The following is a 21,031-nucleotide window of genomic DNA, read 5'->3' on the forward strand; positions in this document are numbered from 1 at the left end:
CGGCCCCCGGTCTCGGGACGCGGCGGCGCCGCGGGGACCCGGTGCGCTCCCGGAGGGGCCGGGGGAGCTCGGAGGGACCCGGTGCGCTCCCGGAGGGGCCGGGGGGACCCGGAGGGGACCCGGAGGGGCCATGCACAACCGAGTGGGGACCACGCGGTGCCGCCAGGGGGGTCCCGGTGCTCCCCGGTGAAGCCACGGGCTCCGGGGCGGGGGGGACACCGTGCGCTGACTGCGGAGGGGACCCGGTGCTCCCGGGGGGGCTCGGGGGCACCCCGGTGTTCCGAGGGCGGCCCGGCGGAGCCTCGCACTCCCGGCAGGGGCCGTTCGCTGCCGGGGGGGCCGCCGGTGCCCCGGGCCGAGCCGTGCGCCCCCGGCGCCGCCGTGCGCTCAGCCGGTCTCCGGGTCGCCGGGGGGCGGCTGCTCGGCGCCGTTGCAGGCCGGGGCGGCGCCGTCGGGGCCGTTGCTCTCCAGGGAGGACTCGCTGCCCGTGCTCTCCCCGGAGAGCAGCCGCCGGACGCGGAGGTCGGCGCGCAGCGAGCGCAGGTCGTTGCCCAGGCTGAGCTCGCCCAGGTCGCGCAGGAGCTGGCCCAGCTCCGGAGCCTCGCCGCGGCCGGCGCCGGAGCGCAGCAGCTCGCCCTCGGGCTCGCCCAGCGCCTCCAGGATGTCCTCGCAGTCCTCGCAGTGCATGGCCCGCTCCTCCTGCTCCTCGCCCAGCAGGTCCTCGGTGATGGAGCCCAGCTTGGGCGCGCTGCGGCTCCGCTCCACCGGCGGCTTGTAGCAGCACTGCCCGTTGAGCAGCTTGCGCAGCGGCACCAGCGGGATGCTCTGCTCGCCCACCAGCTGCTGCTGCTGGTGCCGCGCGTCGTCCCGCTTCTTCAGGCGCCGGAACTCGGCCAGCGCCGTGGCCGAGGTCTGGTAGAGCAGCAGGGCCATGGCCTTCGCCTTCTCGGGCTTGGAGACCAGCACGGCGTGGCAGCGCAGCATCACCGCCTTGTGCTTCAGCTCGTGGCGGTAGATCCAGGCGAAGACGCGGGGCAGGCGCGGGTCGGCCACGCAGTAGGTGACGCGGTGCAGCAGGTAGAGGTGGCCGGGCCGCCGCAGCCCCTTGTCCTCGGCGTGGGCCATGCGGATGCCCTGCGCGCTGATGGTCAGCTTCATCTTGGTGCCCTGCCGGCCGGCCTCGCTCTTGCTCCAGATCTTGCAGACGGCCAGGTCGGTGCAGCCCTCGCCCTTGGACTGGATGGTGGTGGCGTTGCCCAGGTAGAGCACGGTGTACGTGGGATCCTCGCTGGTCACGCGGAATTTCCGCCGCTTGGAGCGGAACATGCTGCCCACGCGGTGCAGGGCGCTCTCGGGGCACGCTCGAGCCAGCGAGGTGAGCGCCGAGTAGTGCACGCTCACCGCGTAGCCCTTGGCCTTGCCCTGCCGCCTCGCCTCGCCGGCGCCCAGCTCCACCTTGCTCCGCTTCCAGGGCAGCATCGCCCCAGCCCAGCCTCGGCTACACGCCGCGCCGACGGCTCGGGCCGAGGGGGCTCATGCCACGGCGGGGGCGGCCGGGCTGCCCGCCCGCCTCACATCCTCGCGGGGCCGCGGACCGGAGATATAGGGCGGCTGCCGGCGCTCCGCGGGCGCGGAGAGGGGAGGCCCCGCGCACCGAGGGCGGAGCGCCCGCTGCCCGCGGCCCGCGGAGCCGCCGCCGCCGCCGCCGCTCCGCTCCGCTCTGCTCTGCGCCGCCGCCGCTGCTCTGCGGCCCCGGCCCCGGCCCCGGCACCGCCACCGCCACCGAGGGGCGGGCAGGGGGCGGTGTCAGCCCCGCCGCGCCGCCCCGCAGCGCCCCGGCCCCGCCGCCGTGCGCCCCCGCCGGGCGCCGCGCACCGGGCACCGCGCACCGGGCACCGGGGGGGTTGCGGTGGGGGGAGGCCGGCAGGTGCTGTGCGGCCCCCCCCGGTGCAGCAGGGAGAGCAGAAGCTTCCTGCAGCTCTCTGGTGGGGATGCTGGGGCACGGTCCCCTAAAGCAGAGCTTCAGAAAAGGCGGCCCCCGGCTGCTCGCCGCAGCTTCCCGCAGCGGTGTCCTGCCCTCTGCGGAGCGAGTCCCGAGCTGCTTTGTCGGGGTGTCCAGAAGCGCCCGGCAGAACGGGAGCGAATACTTATTAATGCGGTAAAACAGGCAAAAGTGCGCTTAAATCGTCTTGACAAATCGTTTACAGAGTTTGGATCAATTAGAGCTAATTGGCGTTATTATTATTGCATCGTGCCACCTAGCAGCGTGCCCGGGAACTGCAGGCAACCGCGGCGGCCGGGGCCCATTGCTCGGAGCCCAGCTGCCCTCCTGCTTCCCCTCCAAACCGGCCCCGCACCGCGGGCAGCGCTGCAGACGCGGTCCCCAGGGGCCCAGCCCGGGCCGGCGGCAGGGACCCATGACCGCATCTGTTTCCAGAGGCGCTGCTGGGTGTGTGTCTGCAACACGGCGTTTCCTGTCTCTGGCGGGTCTAGCGCAGCACTTTTGCAGGTTTAGAAAGTCTGTCGCTGGCTCTGGGAAGGGCAGGCTTCGTTTTCTGTCCTGAGTGTAAAGCCCTGCACCCTCTGAAATGCTGCTCTGGGCTCAGCACACGTACACGGGGTGCAGGTTTCAGCGTCGCCCATCACGGAGCCCGACGGGTGCCGCAGCCGGGGAGCAGCACCCAGTGCAGCTGCCTGTGGGCCAGCCGAAAGTGCAGCTGCAGGGAAGGCGCCTTGTGGTTTAAACCCTGTCTCAGGATGGAAATTGTCTCAGCTCGGCTCCTAACTGTACTTTCTCACCGTTTGGAGTGCCAGACCACTGCAGCCTTCCATGCTTCGTTAGTGGGCCTGATTAGCATCAGGACCGTCTCTGTCTGCTTCGGTTCGGGGCCGACCCCTTGTAGCCCTGAGCTGGGGGCTGTGCTGCGGTGTTTCTAGCCCAAGGCTGGGTGGTGCTGCTGCTGGGTGTCTGCACGAAGTCTGGCAGCACAGAGAGGCTCAGTTATGTCTGAGACACCAGCCCTAAGCGTGTGGATGCTCCCGAGGATGTCTGTGTTTCATTGCCAGGAGGGGAACCTGAGGTACAGCACGACAGCGGCCAGCCCTGCAGGGCCGGGACAAGCACAAGGCTCCCTGCGAGGACAGCAGGACCCGAGCTCTGCAGGGCATTCACTCCAGGGGCTTATCTACACAGCCCCGTAGCCCGGGGGGAGCCAAGCAGCCTGCTCTCCATTTACGTTACACACCAGCAGCTACCGAGCATCACCTGCCTCTGTGCGCCCGCCCGCCTGGAGAGCTTTTCCACGGCGTGGGAAAGTCTGGCAGATACAATCTCTCCCCAGCAGCCCAGCCTTCCCTGCTCACAGCCTGAGCTGCAGCGCTGTGCCTGGCCCTTGGCAGCACTGCCCCTTCCTGCCCTGCTCCACCCTCCTCCTCCTCGCTCTGCAGGATGAGGCCCAGAGCTGCACCCCACTGCCGGCTGCGGGCTCGGGGTGTGCTGCTCATCGCCCCTGCTGGGACGTGTGCTGCCTGCCCCGCTGGTGCTTCCCGGATGGGTGACACCCTGCGGGGAGCAGCCCCAGCACCAGGGTGGTTTCTGTGCCCTGCAGCTGGAGCTGGCGGAGGTCTGCGTGGCCAGGGAGGGCAGTGGGTGCTGCTTGTGCCCGAGCAGCCTGCCGATGGAGGAAAGTGGATGTGAGGAGGCCGAAATAATTCATGGGGTTGTATCGATTTTGTCAGCATGTGAACACACCCTAGATAGCAGCAGATCTCATCTTGCTGCAGCAGACGAAGTGACACAGTCAAAGCGAAACGCTTCAAACCGGCATTTCGGTATTTTCCAAAACAAAGCGTTTTCGAGGCCCTGTAACTGTGATAAGCGGCGGAGCTTCAACCCTTTGTTCCCAAGTGGGACAAAGGAAGCGTTGAAATGTCAGGATTTCCCATGAAAACGAAAGCCTGAGCAGAGCCCAGGCCCCCACAGGGCAGGACAAGTGCAGTGTGCCCTGTCGCAGTGCTGCTCCTCCAGCTCTCACCTGCTGCATGGAGCTGGGGCAGCCCGAGATGAGCTGGGCAGGGGGTGGCGTGAGGCACACCCCAGCTCTCAAGGAAAAGGGTCATTAATGGCCTTTAATTAACACCTCCTGCCACCCTGCGTGGGTGCCAAAGGGCATCAGCACCCCATCCTGATGGGCCAGGGCTTGGAAGGAGCGATGCCAGGAGGGCGTGAGGAGCGCAGGGTGCCCACGCGGTGACAGCCCTGGGTCCCTTGGCGCACCGAGGGCTGCTGCTGGCACAGCTCGGGGTGCCGCAGCCCCGGGGCCGGGGATGTGCCTCTGGGCAGGGCAGCTGAGGCCGCGGCGGTCGCGGCACACCTCTGCCACCGCAGTTGTTTTTCAGACACCGAGGGCGGGCACACCCCGCTTCCTGCACAGGCAGCCCCGTGCTTCCTGCGCCCGCTGCTATAATTAGAAGGGCAGCGGGGGGCAGAGCCCCCGGGAGGTGCTCACAGACCGTGCCAAGCATCTGACCTCCTGCTGTGCCAGCAGCTGAGGGGCAGAGGTGGCGTCAGGGCGGTGTCCTCTGCCTGACGTCCCAGTGCCACGAGGGCTGCCCCTGTCCGTGTGGAGGGGACCGGGGAGCCACGGGGCAGCGGGGCTGAGCCCAGGTCGAGCCAGTGCCTGGGAAGCTGGAGAAATCCCCTGCCTGCTCCGATGCACGTGGCCCTGCCTGATTAACCTTCCCCCACCCCAACAGGCAGGAAGGTGATTTTATCTTCGTGTGGCTGGTGGAATAAGCGGAGTCTGAAAAACTTGCTGGAGGGCACCAGCAGGGTTGGTGCCTTCCCAGCACTCAGCCTGCTCCTGGAGAGGAGTGAGCTCACTCCCAAAAGACCAGGCTCCCCCTTTTCCTGGTGGTCCCAGGCGCAGGATGGTTTCAGCCTGCCCTGTGGCACGTCGTGGTGGCCCTTCTGCCAGGCCCAGGGCTCCTCTGGCACCTCTGTCCCACCCGTGAGGACAGCCTGGTGCTGCTGCTGGCTCTGCGTGTCAGTTTGTCCCCTCCCTGGCCAGCCCTGTCCCAGCTGCTCTCCAGACCTTGGGTGAATACATGGTGCCCTCCTGCCCAGCAGGAGCCCTGCCGCTCTTCAGGCCCATCTCCCTGCCGTGCTGACACGTGTCTGACTGCAGCTGCAAACAAGGGGATTCAGGCAGATGCAATGCTGCACAGAGCAGAACTGTCCGTGTGTCCTTTCAGGGGTGCCTTGGGGGGCAGGGGGTGGTTCTTAGTCTATCTGCTTGTCAGGCTTGAGCCGGTAATACCGCTGAATCAAGCATTGTGAAACCGCATGAATAATGAATAGCCATCACATGAATATTTCAGAGACACAGTCCTGAGATCTCCCAGTGCTGCCTTAAAGGAAAATGGAGGAAAAGTTGTCCAGAAAGAACAATGTTTCCTTTAGGCAAAATGCACTGGCACTGCTGGCTTTTGAAAATGAGCTGCTGCTACTAAATAATTCTCGGGATTTGCATGAAAAACTGGAGCAATGGTTTTGCTCCAAGGCAGAAGAAGTTGGGAGGGAAGCCAGCCTTTTTGGTACTAGCAGATGATTACCCTGCAGTGGAAGGGGAGCAGACTTTGCCTTTGTCTGTCCAGGATTTTTTGTGAGCAGTCCCAGCAGCTGTGGCTGCCCTCCAGCCAGCCAGGCGCTCTGTTAACATGGAGCAGAGGAGCCTGGTGGTGCAGCCAAGCGGGGCTGTGCTGCTGGAGATTTTGTACTCATCTCCTCCATGCTGTCCCGAGCTCTCAGCCCCTAATGTATGTGCATGGGTACCCAGGCCACCTCTACGCAGCTCCTGTGTCTTCTCCTAGAAGACTTTTACTCCTCAGTAAATGTCATCTAGGAGAAGCAGGTTGCCAGGTGAGGTACAACCATCTTGCTGAGGTAGACGCAGCACAGCGATGGGTGGGCTGGGGAATGCTGCAGTTAAAAATAGGGAATTAAGGACCTAGGCGAGACTTGGCTGTCTCTGTCACTTGGCCACCTAGTCTGTGTCTCCCTCAGCACTGCTCTGTGCAGTGACCCTTGCTGATGCACCCTGCTGAAGGCCTGAGGTGGGTTTGTGGAAGGAGGCTGGATGAAAGCCGGTGAGGTGCTGAGCAGCGGGTCGTTGGCTCAGTCCTCTGCTGAGGGTCCCCTGAGGCACCAGGACCACCGTGTGCCCTCTGTGTGGTGGTTTTGGGGAAAAAACGAGGGGAAAGAGGCAGCTGAGCGGGCTGCGGGCATCCCACCGAGCCCTTCTTTCTTTGCACACAGGGACAGCCGGCGGGACAGGGCAGCGAGCGGCGGCCGCGGGGCCGGGCAGGGCACACAGAGGGGACAACGGGGACGCAGGACGGGGACAAGGGGGGGACCCAGGCCGGCCACGGGGCCAGCGGGCGGAACCTTCCCTCCCCGGAACGGCGCAGCGGGGCCGCGGCGGAGCGGCGGCTGCGGGGAGCTCCGGTTGCCGGGCGGCCGGTTCCGGGCGGGCCGCATGGGGAGGAAGCGGGGCGCGGGGCTCGGCCGCTGCCTGCAGCGGGGCGCGGGGCGCCGCGGGGCCGCCTCATGGGTAGGGCGGCGGGGATGGGGCCGGGGGTGCATGGCCGGGGGGGTATGGCCGGGGGGGTATCGGTGCGGGCTAACGGCGGCCTCTTGTCCCGTCCCGGCAGCGGCACGCCAGCGAGGTGGGCGACGAGGCTGGCCCCGAGCAGCGGTCGGCGGTGGAGCAGAGCCCGCTGGAGGAGTTCCTGGCCACGGCCGAGCTGGCCGGCACCCGCTTCGTGGCCGGTGAGGGGCTGGAAAGGGCCGGGGGGGGGCTGTGGGGCTGTGGGAATGGGGCAGGGGGGCTGGGGTAATGGGGGCAGGCAGCAGGGGTGCTGCCAGGCACATCAGGCTCTGTGTGATCTCCTCTGTCCGTCCCGTCCCTCAGAGCGGCTGAACATCCAGTTTGTGTCTGCACAGAGCCGCACCGGGCTGCTCACGGCGCAGGAGGCCCAGCACGTCCAGCAGCTGCACGAGGAGAACCGGCGGTTCCTGCGCATCCCGAGGAGGTGGGTGATGCTGGGCTGGGCGCCCGCTGAGGTGGTGGGCTCCCGTGTGGGCTCTGTCAGCCTGGGGACGCTGCTTTGTCAGCCCCGTGTTTTGGGGGGTGCCGTGACCTGGCCTTCCACCCTGCAAACCTTTCAGACCTTTTATGCACAATAGACAGAGAGATGAATCCTCTGTTTTCAACGCCCTGCAAATCTCAGTTGGGGAGACCAACTGTGTGAGATACGCTGTGTGTAGGGTAATGTCCATTTCACTTTAGCTGGCGGGGTTTAAAGGGACCAAGGAAATGAGAAGTACTTAAAGCAGCAGAAAATAGTTGCCTGTACATGTGACCTACAACCACGTCACTGTAACTGAGCATGTGGTACCTGTGTTCTTTGTAGATGCTTGCTATAATAATATAACTGGTATAACCACTAAAACTTTTGACCATCTGCTCCAAAATACATTTGTTGCAGGCCATATTGGGATAGGACAACCAGTGCAGAAGACTTGAAACAAGCTGAGAGGGAAAGCTTTCTTGAATGGAGGCGACAACTTGCCCAGTGAGTATGCATTTGCGAGTGTGTGGTGTATGGCTGTTCAGATTTGGATCCTTCCCCAGGAAGAGATGGGTTGTACTTATCCTTGTTAGACATCTAAAATTAACCTCTTCTCAGTGGCTCCTTTTACTTCTTCTAGAAGGTTGGACATCCCAGTCACAGTACAGACACACCTTTGTGGTGAGCTGCACGTAGTTCTACTGTGCGTGCACATTCTTGTACTGCTTACAGCCCAAATTCTTGCACTGCTTACCCATAGCTGCTGTTTCTCAATCTCCAAACTGTGTTATCTGCTTTTTTAAAAGTACTGCATTCAGCCTTGCCCCTGTGATTCCCTAATGTTCACGACGGAGTGTGTTGTGCTCTTGACTTTGGAGTGATGAATGTGTCATCTAAGAGCAGCAGTGCTGCCCTGAGAGTGGTGCTGCCAGCTCTGTCTACAGCAGATTGTGCTGGTCCTGTGCTGCCTCTACTGGCCTGGGGAGTTAGGTTGTATCAGCATGCACACAGTGAGCCTGCTTTGCCCTGAGCAAAGTCGCTCGGGCTCTGCTAATAGTGAGTTAAAGATTGTATAGAGCTATTTCAGGTATTGTCCTGAAATGCATTATTTTCTCAAGGTGATACTTGGTTGCATAATAACTGCTGGCATTTGGGATAACTTCCCAGGTTCGTTACTACAGCTCTGAAATTTCACAGGAAGTCTTTTGATGAGTTTTTGCCCTTTTCATTATTTACTGTTTCCCTGTTGGTACAGTCAGGAGCCATTGTGTTCCTATTGAATCAGTGCCACTGACATGACTTTACCTGGGCGCCTCATCTATTTGCAAAACTAGCAGAAACAGTACCTGCATTTGAGTCTGATTTTGATAGCTCTCTCTGTAACTAAAGTCTCATGGGCCTAAGGAGGAGCCAGTGGTGTGCTTTTTGCCTGACGTGCACCAAATACGATGTCTTTACTCTGTTTTACCATAGCCTTGAGGAAGAAAAAAAGTTAATTCTAACCCCATTTGAACGGAACTTGGAGTTTTGGCGTCAACTTTGGAGAGTCATTGAAAGAAGGTAAAAAAAAAAAAAATTACTGCCTGCTTTTTAAAAGTAACGTTTAATGTTTTTTCCTGAACTGAAGTTTTTGAGCCACATATCAAGTTTCTGAGCACTGGAAAAGCAATTACAGTAAGTAATGTTCTGTTATCAGCACTGAAGTGATTTTGTTTTGAAGCGATCAAAAGGTGACGTCAGGAAGAGCAGCTGATAGTGCACGCTAGCTCTCAGCATGGCAATTCTGCAGACAGTTCACTGTGAGTCTCCAGTGATTCTTCAGATGCTGCTGCTCTTGGCTTCTTCCAGTAACTCTGTGTGGGAGGCATCTTCTAAGAATGTTTCTTTGAGCTCTTAAGCCAAGATTAACCCTTGCCCCTCTCTTTTAACCACACAGTTGTATCCTGACTTCCAGGGGCGGGAGAGAAGGGAGAAAAACGAAGTAGCATTTAGAAAGAAAGAGCCTCTTGGTCTTTGGCTTCTCGTCATGCAGAGAAATTGCAGCAGTGCAGAAAAGGCAGCAGCCTGTCATATCACAGAAATAGCTTTGTTTGCTCTGCAGAGCTGTAATACAATAGGAGTGCTTTTTCCTAAGTTAATCTGACTGGGGCATTTAATTTCACTAGTAATTAAGTTTGAGAATCTCTTCTGATTTTCATAAAATTGAAAAATACTTCATCAGTGAGGTCATGGTGAGCTGATCCTTTCACAGAAGTGTCTTTGTGCTGGGTGCTACCAGGGCTTTGAGTTTGTGAGGGCTGGGTCAGGAGCATCTGCTACAGCATATCATGATGTGCCCTATGAGTGTGTGTTTTGAGCCTGGAAAGTGTTATTAATGTTTTTTGGCTCTTCTTGCAGCTCTTTATTTCAGGTAGGGTGAGTATACTGTCTTAGAACCTAATGGGAAAGTCACCCAGTCCCTTCTGTTGCCAGTTAGATTTGATTCATTGTCAGCCTTTTCTCATCACTGTTTCAAGCTAGTTCCCAGCAGTGTCATTCAATGACTTTTCTGTATCCTATCACAGTACATGGTGTCATTTGTCTTTCAAATTGATCTCTGAATTTCTGTAAATGTGCAATACTTTGTACCCATGTGACTTATGTAATGACTTCCTTGGGGTTTCTTATTTATTTATTTTTAAGTAATTGTCTTGTGAGACTTGAAATCCCTCCGTTCAACCTGTAGTGTTCTGAAGTTGTCTGGAGCTAACAGAAAACAACAAATAGAATCATCAGACAAATAAAATCAGCATCTGCTAACCAGTATTTTAAATCATGTAACTGGAGAAGTTCTAGTGGAAGATGATGTAGTTATATTTTCCCACCCTTTTGAAAGAAGAGACATGAATGCTCATATCTGAAGCCATTGCATTTAATTTGCACATAGAACTGATGAGTCTTTGTCATGTATGTGGTGGCAGCCTGATGGCTGGATTTCTTAAAAGCAGACTTACAAGGCCTTTCTTACGTGGAGGAACAACGTTTTATTGAAGTGTAAGACTTCTTCCACTGTTCTATGCTTTTTGTGAAGCAAAGAGTACGAAAGAAATTTTGAAGATACCTGACAGCAAATGCTCAGTATCTTCAGGTCATTTGTTGGAGACTTTGTACATCTTCCCCCATGCAAAGGGGACAACAGTGTTCTGGAAAATCTTCTTGTGTAGGAAAACCACCTCTTCTTCCTCTGTAGCACATTGCTGCAGTTTGGGTCTGAGAACAGATAGAGACAAAGCTGTGTAACATTCTGAGTGATAGAATACTTGTAGTCTTGTTCTTGCCTGCTGAACATTTCCAAAGGTTAGGTGGCAAACCATGTATACCTGCTTTCCCTTTGCTTACTGTGCTGGAGAATTAGCTGAGCAAGACAAGCAAAAGTATTGTACAGCAATGCTGCCGTGTGGCATGAATGTGGCTCTCTTAGGGCATGTGGAATGCTAAGACACTTTGTTAATTCAGTAAAGGTACATAATAAGATAATATAATTAAAACGTAAAATTCATTTAAAAAATGAAAGTGAGTAAAGTGTTCTTGCTTTTTTTTGTGGCAGTGTAAGGAGGAGTATTTCATGGGGCTTCTTTTTATTTTTTGCAGCGACATTGTAGTCCAGATTGTGGATGCTCGAAACCCCCTTCTGTTTAGATGCCAAGATCTGGTAAGTAAACCACCTTCTTGACTATTTTCATTTTTATTTCTGAGAGTTTATTCATGTGATTTATTTTCTTTCAATACATTAAGCCACATATGCTGAAGCTGTTCAGCTGTTGTGTTTAACTGGATGCCTTACTATTCAAGAATTCTGGCATTACATTATTTTTCTTAAGTGCTTTTTGATATTTCACACAAAACATAGTTGATTTAGAGACAGTTCTGCTGGTGTTATATTGCAGATATATTTCTGCTCCTGACTGTGCTCTGGAAGTGTCCACACTTAACCATCCATTTTTATTCCATCATGCAGTGCAGTCAATGCATTCATCATTGCATTGCGTCAATGCAATATGAAATTACTCAAACGGTTGATCTTAAGAGTTCTTGCTGTGAGGTGCTGGTTAATGTCTTGCCATCAATCTAAGCAGAAAAGACGTTTGCACGCATGGCCAGAAACAACCTGTATTGCAGTGGTTGCGTGCTCCCATTTGTGCCTGTGGTGTCTGCTCAACACCAGATCTATCTAGCCCAAGGGCCAGTAAGCTTAGCTACACTCGCATGGAGCTGGATGTGACAACTTGCCTTGCTGCTTTTATATCGCCTTGTGGGAGGAGTCCAGACCAGAGTAAGAACTACTTTTTTTTCTCTTATTTTCTTCAGGAAAGTTATGTCAAGGAAGTCAGCAGTGACAAGGAGAACATGATCCTGATAAACAAAGCAGATTTGCTGAGTGAAGAGCAGCGGGCTGCTTGGGCACAGTTCTTTGAGAAAGAGGGCGTAAAAGTGGTGTTCTGGTCAGCTTTGGCAGAGTGCAAACGGTTATCTGGAGAAGAGAAGGTACTGTAAATGACCAGTTCGAACTGGGTGTGTGCTGGCTGCCTCTGGTAACTTGTTTTGCAGTTAAGCTTGTGATATACCTGAGCTCCTTTCTAGGAAAGAAAGGCAGAGGCTTTGTCTCATGGAAGGATTTCTCTGCGGACCTGACTGGCTCTAAAACAGCATTTTAATAACTGATTCAGAGACAAAAACGAGGAAATTAAAATGGTGAATGAAGCGGTACACCTTTCTGTCGCTGTTCATAGAGCTTGCAATTTCAAAGTTAATGAAATGGTAAAGAATATTGAAGTAGAATGTGAATTTGTTTCTTGAACTTACTGATGAATAGCTACAGAAACAGTCCTTGTATATCTGTCTGTAAACAATACCTCAACGAGTTGGAATCCTTTCCAAGAGGGATGCTGTGAGGTATGTGGTTATCTATACAGAGGATTTTTCTCTCCTGCTGAGTGGTGGTGTTTCTTTGAGAACCTAAAGTAACTGAGAAACCTTTCTTGCACAGTGGAACAAAATGTGTTGCTGCCTCAAGTTATATGTTATCAATAAATTCCACTTTCAGGGTTTGCTAGGTTCTTCTGTTAGAGCCATTGCCACTCAGCTATGGAATATCCATTATCTCCTTTCAAAAATATGTAGCCTGTTCAGCTGGTTCACAGTTCTTGGATAAAATGTTTTTACAGATTGATGTAAAATGTGTTGGTTCTCTTGTCTTTTTTTTTTTTTTTTAAAAAAAGTCAAAATTACTGCCCTTATGAAAAGGTCTTTATGTTTAAATGTGAACTGCTTGCAGGGAAGAAATGTAATGGTTTAGACTAAAAATGAGACAGCTAGAAATTATTGTTATGTTTAGATACGAGACAGAACATTTTTGTGTTCTGGACATCTGGAAGTTTTTTCATTCCTATTACTAGGAACATTTGACAAATTAAAAAAAATTATTTGCTGGGCTCTGCTGCTGCTATGTGTAAGGAAGTGAGCGTGTGCACGCTGACAATTGTGGTCCTGGAGAGAGATATCTCTAATACCTTCACAGTGAAGCTAACAATACAATCAGGAATATTTTTTTCAGTCTCCTAAAGTGGGTTAGTTTTTTCCAAATCCTTGTTAAGACCCCTAAAAAAAACGTGAGACATTAGGACTGGATTGTCAGTCCTTGGGATCTGGATAATGAAAAAATATGCGATTGCACTGCAGTAAGTACAGTAAAGTACAAGACTTAGAACCACCTTTAAATTTCACCTGTGAAATACTGTTCACACAGGAACTAGGTACTGAAGATGTAGCAGAGGACCTGAGTGATTCTGAGGAGGAAAGCTCCAGTCAAGAAGATGACACAGTAGACAATAGTGCAGAAAGCACATCTGCAGGCAGTGCTTTGCAATACCAAGTTCTGGTTAGTGATGATGACAGTAGTGATGAATATGAAGACTGTGAAGATGATGAAGAGGATGCCTGGCAAACCTGTTCTGAAGATGAAGGTGGGGGCAAAGTAAATGGTATTGCCCCAAAGAGAGTAGAAAGAACTGATGGTACTGCAGTGCAACATGCAGTGCAGGAGCAGAAAAGGAACATCAAGAACTTCAGCCATCTGGTACAGAGAAATGAACTGCTGGAAATCTTCAAAACCATGCACAATGGACCAAGGGTGAAGGATGGGGAAGTAAATGTTGGACTGGTGAGTTGGACCTTGTGCTTAAAATGGAACTTGCTAAATCTAAGTTTTAATTCCATATACCTTCCATGGGCAATGTTCATCCTGTAACCTGGCTTTGTGTAAGGATAAAAAAACTAGCAAGCGCAAGTTACTAAGGGTTTTGTGGAAAGATTAATTCTACAGTGTTGGAACTTGGTATTCTTTGCTGCTGACCTGATTTTTCAATACTATTTATTAAAGTGCTTTTGTCAGAGCTCTGCTGGTATTCTGGAATGACCCTGCCTAATGTCATTGTTACCATTCTACTTTGTTATCTAGGTGGGTTACCCTAATGTAGGCAAAAGTTCGACCATCAACACAATCCTTGGAGATAAGAAGGTGTCAGTGTCTGCTACACCAGGACGTACGAAACACTTTCAGGTATTGTTGACAAAGAGCTTTGCTTTATTTATTTTGTTCCCTGGTAGAAGAGAACTTCCTTGTGAAATAGTTGCAGCTGTGTGGACTCTCTGAGAACTGTCTGCCAACCTGAACTCTGCCCACCAGCATTTAAGTTGGAGAGAGTGGGCTCGGTGTATATCATTTTGAAACTTGAGTCCTTGCTTCCAAACTCTTGTTATGCTTTGAGGATCTTTCAAGAGAGCTGCTGTGCAGTGGAATATATTTTCTCTGTCTTAATTTTATTTAGGTAGCTTGGCCCTTCTTTTTTCAACTCTGGCCTTGAGGAGAGAACCTTTGAAAACTAAGTGCTCTTCTGAGTAGCTTAAGGTCATGCTTCAAACCAACCTTCTTGTCCTCAGTCATTGCTATGAATAAGTCTAGTTATGCCTGATGTTGATCGAGTTCATAATTTTGGGTTGGCAGCTCCAGCACTACAGTGAACGTTGTGATGTTTATACTTCTGCGGTCTCCTGCCTATTTCAAAAGGTCCAACACCTTAAAGGTTTCTGGAGTGCTTCTCCTCTGACAGGCAGTGACCCAACAGACTGGAGAGCTGAAGATCTTGCTGCCCCCATCTGGACACCTTATTTATGAACCCTGGAAGTGTTGCTGTCTTTGACGTGGGATTTTTTTAATTCACTGGCTGGGGCTGGCAGGGCAGATAGCTGTTAGTAAAATTTCTGCTTATTCTCATTTGCATCTCTGTTTCATCAATGCATTTGATCTCGTTTCTTTTTCCTCCATGGACACTGCCTCGCCTTGGTGAACTCATTGATTATTTCTTGTGTAGACCCTGTATGTGGAGCCTGGCCTGTGCCTCTGTGACTGCCCTGGTCTGGTGATGCCATCTTTCATCTCCACCAAAGCAGAGATGATTTGTTCTGGAATTCTGCCCATAGACCAGATGAGGGACCATGTCCCCCCCATTTCTTTAATATCCTTTGCATGGGCTTTGTGAAGGTGGCTGCAAGTGTTGGATATGGAATATGGGATGTAGTATGTTCCAGCCCTGCTAGGCATTTGTGTGGTCATGCATTGAGAGCATATTGGATAAAACAGCCCTGCTGGGTTTGTTGTTCCCTGCCTCATTTTTGGTTTATCCTGTTAGCAGAGTTGCATTGTTTTTTTTGACCAAAAAAAATAAATAAATTTTGCATTGTGCCAAAGTCCATAACCATTTCTAACGTGCACTTGGAGTGACATGGGCAGGATTACTCGTGTAGCCAAAAAGCACAAGGTGGTTTCCTTCACTAGCTTACGTTTGCCAGCATATCCCACGAAACATTTTGGAAGCAACCTATGGAATAAGTATCATAAGGCCAAGGGAAGATGAGGATCCAGATCGAAAGCCAACAGCTGAAGAGCTGCTAACAGCATACGGATGTAAGTGATGAGACCTTTAAAACCTTTACTTTGTGCCTGCTCCTGAACATGGCGGCAGGAGAACAGCTGTAGTGTTTTTATTGAGGAGGTTCATGAAATGACCTGCCAGTAGTACGCTGCTGTATCCTTGAAGCTACCAGTTGTTCTCTGTCACTCTCGTCTTTATTGATACCTCCCATCAACTGTGGCTTGAATTAGGCTGTGAAGAATGCAGTGAAGGTTTATGTTCCTTGTCTGATTCTTTGATGCAGCTTATCTTTGGTTTTAAAAAGAAATTAAAAAAAAAAACCACAGATTTTCTGGTGGTAGGGAGATGTCAGCTCACATCATTCCTTTTAGGTTAGGATGCTTCTGCATTTCTTCTGCAGTCAGCGAAATTCTCCTTTACTTCATGCTTTCCCCAACAGAAACCTCTTTCTGAGGGAGTGTGTTGTGTTTGTTTGTTTATTTGTTTTTGTTTTTTTTGTTTTTCGAGGAAGAATACAAACGTGCAGTTAGGCAGACAAGAAGAATGTGTTAATTCTCTCGTACTGACATGGAATGTACTTCTGATTTGTCTTCCAGATATGAGAGGCTTTATGACAGCCCATGGACAGCCAGACCAGCCAAGATCGGCTAGATACGTGTTAAAAGACTACGTCAATGTAAGTTCTTTCTGCATCTGTGTTTTCCTTCCTGATAAGAGGTGAACTGAAGGTTTCACTCCAGCATGAAGAATAACAATAAAGTGAATTCACTTTCTTTGGATAAAATCGCTGTACATTAAAATACTCCTTAAATCATACTATTTTAATGTTTTAAATAAATGGAATCATGATCCCTTTAAAAGAGGGAGCAGGTATTCTGGAAATGAAACCATTTTGTTTAGTTGGGTCAATATTTGGCACGAAGGACTGCAGTTCTGAGTGTTGTAGTACTGCATGCTTCTACAGCACCTCTCAGCAACATATCACTGAGTATTTCTTAATAGGATATTCCAGTACTCCTCTGAGAGTTTCGTACTGCATTGCTCAAAGCTGAATGTTGCAGCTGAGAGTGATGCTTTCAAGTGGGACAGTGCTTTAACTTAGAAGTTGAACCAGGGGTTTGCCTGGAAAGAGACACCAGGTGTACTGATAGTCTGCCAGTGTGAGGCCCTGAACTTCTGGGGGCCCTTCTTAGCTCTGAAGTTGTTCTTTTTCCTCTCTGGGGGTCTCTCTGACTTTTTTGATAACAACTCAACACCACTGTTTTCACAGGGGAAGCTGTTATATTGCCATCCACCTCCTGGCATTGACCCAAACGATTTTCAGCACCAGCATAAAAGATGCCCAGACAGCAGAACTGTCCAGGCCAGCAGACAGGCGAAGCCTGAGAAGAATACCAAAGTAAAACAAATTGAAAATGTGGTGGACAAAACATTTTTCCACCAGGTAATTCTGGGGGAAATTTCAAAGGAATTTTTTACAGCGGCACTGGTGTGTCATAATTACTGGAAAAAATAGCTTTGAGGGTGGAGGGCTGCTGGGTTGAGTTAATGGTGTTAAAAGCTATGAGATCCACACCTAATTTCTACCCAAGAGCTCTGTGTTCTTTTTATTATCTCATAAGTCACCGGGAATGTCTTAGGTGACTGAAAGATAAGCTAATAAGGAGCACATAAGTTGATTTTAAAGTGTCAGCAGGGTGACCCTTGTCATTATGAGCCTAACATCAATCTTGAGCAAACAGGAGAATGACTGGGAAGAAAGACAAAGGAAAGAGGTGGTATGACACAGCAACCAACCAAGAGTGTGGTTTTGGACTAACTAAGGTCCTTCAAACTTACTTTTCTTTCTTGAGATCATGTATTTAGAGGGAGATGTAATAACCATCTTTAAGACAAGTTTAGTACTGTGAGGTTATTTTGATTCAGAACTTAAAATCAGAAAGAAAGAATAGAACATAGAAACTGATTTGAAATTGAGTTGAGAAGTCCTGAAGTGGAAAATGAGAATTTCTCTGAACGTACATGCTTCTTGTTAGGTCCCACAGGGATCTGTTCTGCACCTACACTACTGAAAAGAAATATTAATGACTTGTAGTGAAATGTCAAATGCATGACTGATGAAGTCTGCACACCTGACAGAGATCAGAATGGAGTGTTTAGCAGTGAAGTAAATGTGTCACAGCATGATCCATTCAGCTTGAGTAGTTGGGTATGAACAGTATTTGTTTCAGCACAGCTAAAGATAGTCATGCATTTTGAAACCAAAAACTCAGACCCTTTTCAGAAACAGCAAGCTGTTTCAGAAAGCTGTGACCTGAAAAGAATTTTTGGGATTACCAGACTCTTCCTCTGGCTGCCCAAAGTGCTGGCACGTCTGGCTGTGAGCCCCAGCAGTGCTACCCACGCTCCAGACTCCAGCAAGTTATTTTAGGTTCTGGCTTTCACAGACGCCAGATTTGTTTGCAGAGACAATGTGTTGTGTGCAAAGCAGAGACTGTGAGAATCAGTCCTAGCGCCACAGCTAATGTCTGTCGAAGTTCAGTGTCTTGTAAACACTCTGCCTCTGCTTGCAGCGGTGAGCACTGAGGACCTGGCTCAGTGAGGCATGGCTGCAGGCAGAACTGGGAACTACTGGCAGACTTTACTCAGCTGCACAGCTTGACCTTTCCTGCAGCTCTGGAGCTGGGGCCTGAGCAGGTCTTGTAGAGTTTGAACTTGCCTGTGTCTGGTTTTATTAACATATCACAGTTCCTTGTGATTAAATATCTTCTCATCTGGTCACTGTGTCTTCCTTTCCAGGAGAATGTTCGTGCCCTGATGAAAGGAGCCCGGGCTACAATGGGGTACCGGCCTGGCAGTGGCCTTGTGTCTGTGCCTACAGCCAATTCTGGGAATGTGGTGGGAAAGCCCTGGAAAAAACACGGGAACAGGAACAAGAAGGAGAAAGTTCGCAGGCTCACTAAGCATCTAGAGGCTTAGCCGTGCCACTACTATCTGGCTTTCCCAAGGCAGGGTCTGCACTGTCCTGCAGGCACGAACTAAGTGGGCATCACTGGCTCACCTGCAAGCTCTGTGCTCTGGTTGGCCTTGATAAGAATGGGCTCTGATACTCGGAGCTCATCCTTTCTGAGAATAAAAGAGACCCGGTCATTCGTGTTATCTGGAAGTCAGCCCGGACATTTGACTGCTGCTGAGAAGTCCTTTCAGTGATAGAAGATAGGTGCAGAAGTGCTTTTTCCTTCCATAAAGGATGTATTTTATAACTAGGGATCAAAGCTAGCCCTGTAAAACTTGACTAAAATCTTTAAACAGTTGAATCTTAATGAGTGATGTTTATTACACTGTGAGACACTATTGTTCATCCTCCGTTTTTGTAAGCTTATTTGTTGATTTGACAGAATACTTCAGTGTGTTGAAAAATTTCTTTAAAAGAACCTTTATTGCCTTCTTCCTTTTCTGCTCAGTGAGCCCTGTACTGTGAAATCCTGCACTGAAACCACTTCCTATCTCCCAGCCTAAGGCAGAGCAGAGCACGGAATGCCATACGAGGAAAATGCTGCTTTTGTGTCCTTTACACTGAGCTGGTATCAGTTGTGTTCTGTGTGACTTCCCACTGGTATTTTAAAACACCAGTTCCACATGGCTGGCAAAAAAAAAAAAAATGGTGCTTATTTGTCCTAAAACATGTTTAGGATTTTACTTCACATGTTGTCATGTTCTGTCTTGCTGTTCTGCTATACATGGGTCTCATCTCAGAAATGTCGTAACAGGTCTTAGTGCACACATTAGCATTTGATCCTAAAAAAACTGCTTACTTGGGGTCAGATGTGCGATTTACTTCTTGGTTGCCCTGCTGAGAAAATGTTTGTGTACGTGGTCAGTGCTTTTCGTTTCTAGTCCAGCATGGGAAGTAATGATAGGACTGGGAACACAAAGTCAGTTTCTGTTTTGCTTTTAGGTGGTGAAGCGCAGTGACAGATGTGGACGCGGGTCTCTGATACTAAAAAGAGAATGCTGTCCTGTAATTTTGTACTTTCCAGGCCTTAAGTGTGGATGGAAATATGAAAACAATTGCTGAGCAGAGCCACAGCAGATGTGGGGCATGCAAGCAACTGCTGTGGCCTTTGGGACCCTTTGTTGCTTGTCCTGTACAATTTTGCTGCGCTGTGCATACAGAGGGTCCCCTGACAGCAGCTTCTGTTTCCCACAGTGTCACCTTGGCTCCTCTTTTCCCTTGAGTCCCTGCTCTGAAGTTTTTAATGGAATCATTGAAGGGGAAGATATTTCACTGCCACATGTAGAAGTCAAGCATAATTACACGGAACAAATACGGTCAGTGGTATTTTGAGTCAATGTCCCATAAAGGAAACTGGCTTCTCAAAAGAGGCTATTTTGTCTGGCTGGCCTGGAGAAGATGCTTTTTGCCTTTGTTTCCTGAAGAGAATGTGCCTCAGCCAAACCGGTCACTTACCAGACTTCCCCACCCTCCTCATGGGGATGTTTTGTGGTTTTGTTCCTACCACTATGCTAGGGACCTCATTGCTCAGAAACACCTCTTTTTGTTTTGTCTGAAGCTATTACTTGTCAGAATACCTGCCAAACTGAATTTGGGGTACCCTCTATATTTTTTTGTATTTTTTTTTTCCTTTCAAAGCATTTTGCATTCTTAGTTGATGTTGCATCCACCAGAACTGGAGATTGGACCAGATGATCTTTCAAAGTCCCTTCCAATCCCTAGCATTCCGTGATTCTGTGAATTTTCGATATTCTCATCCTTTTCCTGCCACGTGGGTAGGGTTAGGTCTCTTGTGAGCCTCCTTGGTGGGCAGGCCCTTCCAAAGCCTCCTGCTTTGGACAATTCTGCTTGTTGCTCACAGAAACCCTTGGCCATGAGACTTGCTGAACCCCTGTGCTGTTTCCATGAGTGAACGGAGGACAGTGTAAATACGACTGAGTAAGTAATGTTTGCTCAAGTTCGTTACGTGCAGACTGCTGCTTGTGCTAAAAGGCTATTGCCTCTATAGAAGAAGGACAATTAAAAAAAAAAAAAAAAAAAAAAAAAAAAGAGTTCTGGGCCCAAAAGCCTATTAATATTTATGCTGCTATTGAACAGTGGGCAAACTAAATAATAGGCAAGGACTGTGGTTAAATTAATGCCTTAATGCTTTCCTGTGGTGGTTTGGTCTGTTGCTGAACCGCATCCGCCCTGCCCTACCCTTGGTGGGGAATGCCAGGCTGGCCGTGTTGACAGCTCAGCACAGCAGCCACCAGCAGCTGCGAGGCGTGAGGCAATGCAGAGGCTGCTCTGCTGTCATGAGCCTGCACAAAGGAGACATTGTGCTTCCCTGCAGCCACCTGCTGAGCGAGCCCTTCTCCACTTCTCTTTCTGCAGGAGTCGAGTTGCTTTCTGCGGGAGTCAAGTTTCCATCTCTGAGTGCTGCTTTCTTAGGGCACCTTGTGCGTGTAGAGGGAGCGTGTGGACTGTGACCAGTTCCAGGCTGTTTGCTGGGGTCTGCAGCACCTTCAGCCTCCCTGAGAGGCTTTGCTCTGCAGCACGAGCAACTCATTTTCCTGGCCAATATTACCTGTGGCACTGATACCTGGAGAGATGATTTGTTGACCTGACTGGGGAGTGCGGCTGCATGTCCTGGGGCTCCGGCTGCTGGCTGACCTCCTGCTGCAGCTCCACAGCTGGCCAGGTTTGGGGTATGAAGACCTTACAGTACACAGCAGGGGATGCGTAAGCTGTACTTCCAGCTTTATGGAGCCAGCACTGCACAAAAAAATGATCCTCCAGCACCCTGTGGAGCTGCCACCCTGTGTGCCACACCGTGTGGCTGATCAGGCCAGAGGCCAGGGTTTCTGTGGCTGTTTCCTGAGGGCTCAGCACTGGCATCTGGGAGATGACAGCTTTGGCCCCAGGAGGACCC

At 51.0% G+C, this 21,031-nt stretch overlaps 2 protein-coding genes and 1 long non-coding RNA gene across 3 annotated transcripts; 2 read left to right on the forward strand and 1 right to left on the reverse strand.

The window, feature by feature from the left end:
• Positions 1–241: 241 nt before the first annotated feature.
• On the reverse strand, positions 242–1,645 carry FAM43A (family with sequence similarity 43 member A). The gene has a single exon (XM_082766915.1). It carries the CDS (start codon positions 1,477–1,479, stop codon positions 388–390), a length of 1,092 nt encoding a protein of 363 aa, XP_082623041.1. The 5' UTR covers positions 1,480–1,645; the 3' UTR covers positions 242–387.
• A 4,874-nt stretch (positions 1,646–6,519) lies between these two features.
• LSG1 (large 60S subunit nuclear export GTPase 1) lies at positions 6,520–18,798 on the forward strand. The gene is made up of 14 exons (XM_082766733.1): positions 6,520–6,611; positions 6,712–6,829; positions 6,972–7,092; positions 7,549–7,635; positions 8,605–8,691; positions 10,762–10,822; positions 11,479–11,655; positions 12,917–13,330; positions 13,628–13,729; positions 14,541–14,684; positions 15,010–15,133; positions 15,698–15,777; positions 16,372–16,545; positions 17,901–18,798. The coding sequence occupies exons 1-14, from the start codon at positions 6,537–6,539 to the stop codon at positions 18,078–18,080; spliced, it is 1,944 nt and encodes a 647-aa protein (XP_082622859.1). The 5' UTR covers positions 6,520–6,536; the 3' UTR covers positions 18,081–18,798.
• A 587-nt stretch (positions 18,799–19,385) lies between these two features.
• LOC309881183 lies at positions 19,386–20,519 on the forward strand. Its single transcript, XR_014318092.1, has 3 exons — positions 19,386–19,433; positions 19,979–20,055; positions 20,494–20,519. It is a non-coding gene; the product is annotated as an uncharacterized lncRNA (long non-coding RNA).
• The last annotated feature ends 512 nt before the right edge of the window (positions 20,520–21,031 follow it).

Source organism: Aythya marila (assembly GCF_965140915.1).
Source record: "Aythya marila genome assembly, chromosome: 9".
Lineage (NCBI taxonomy): Eukaryota > Metazoa > Chordata > Aves > Anseriformes > Anatidae > Aythya > Aythya marila.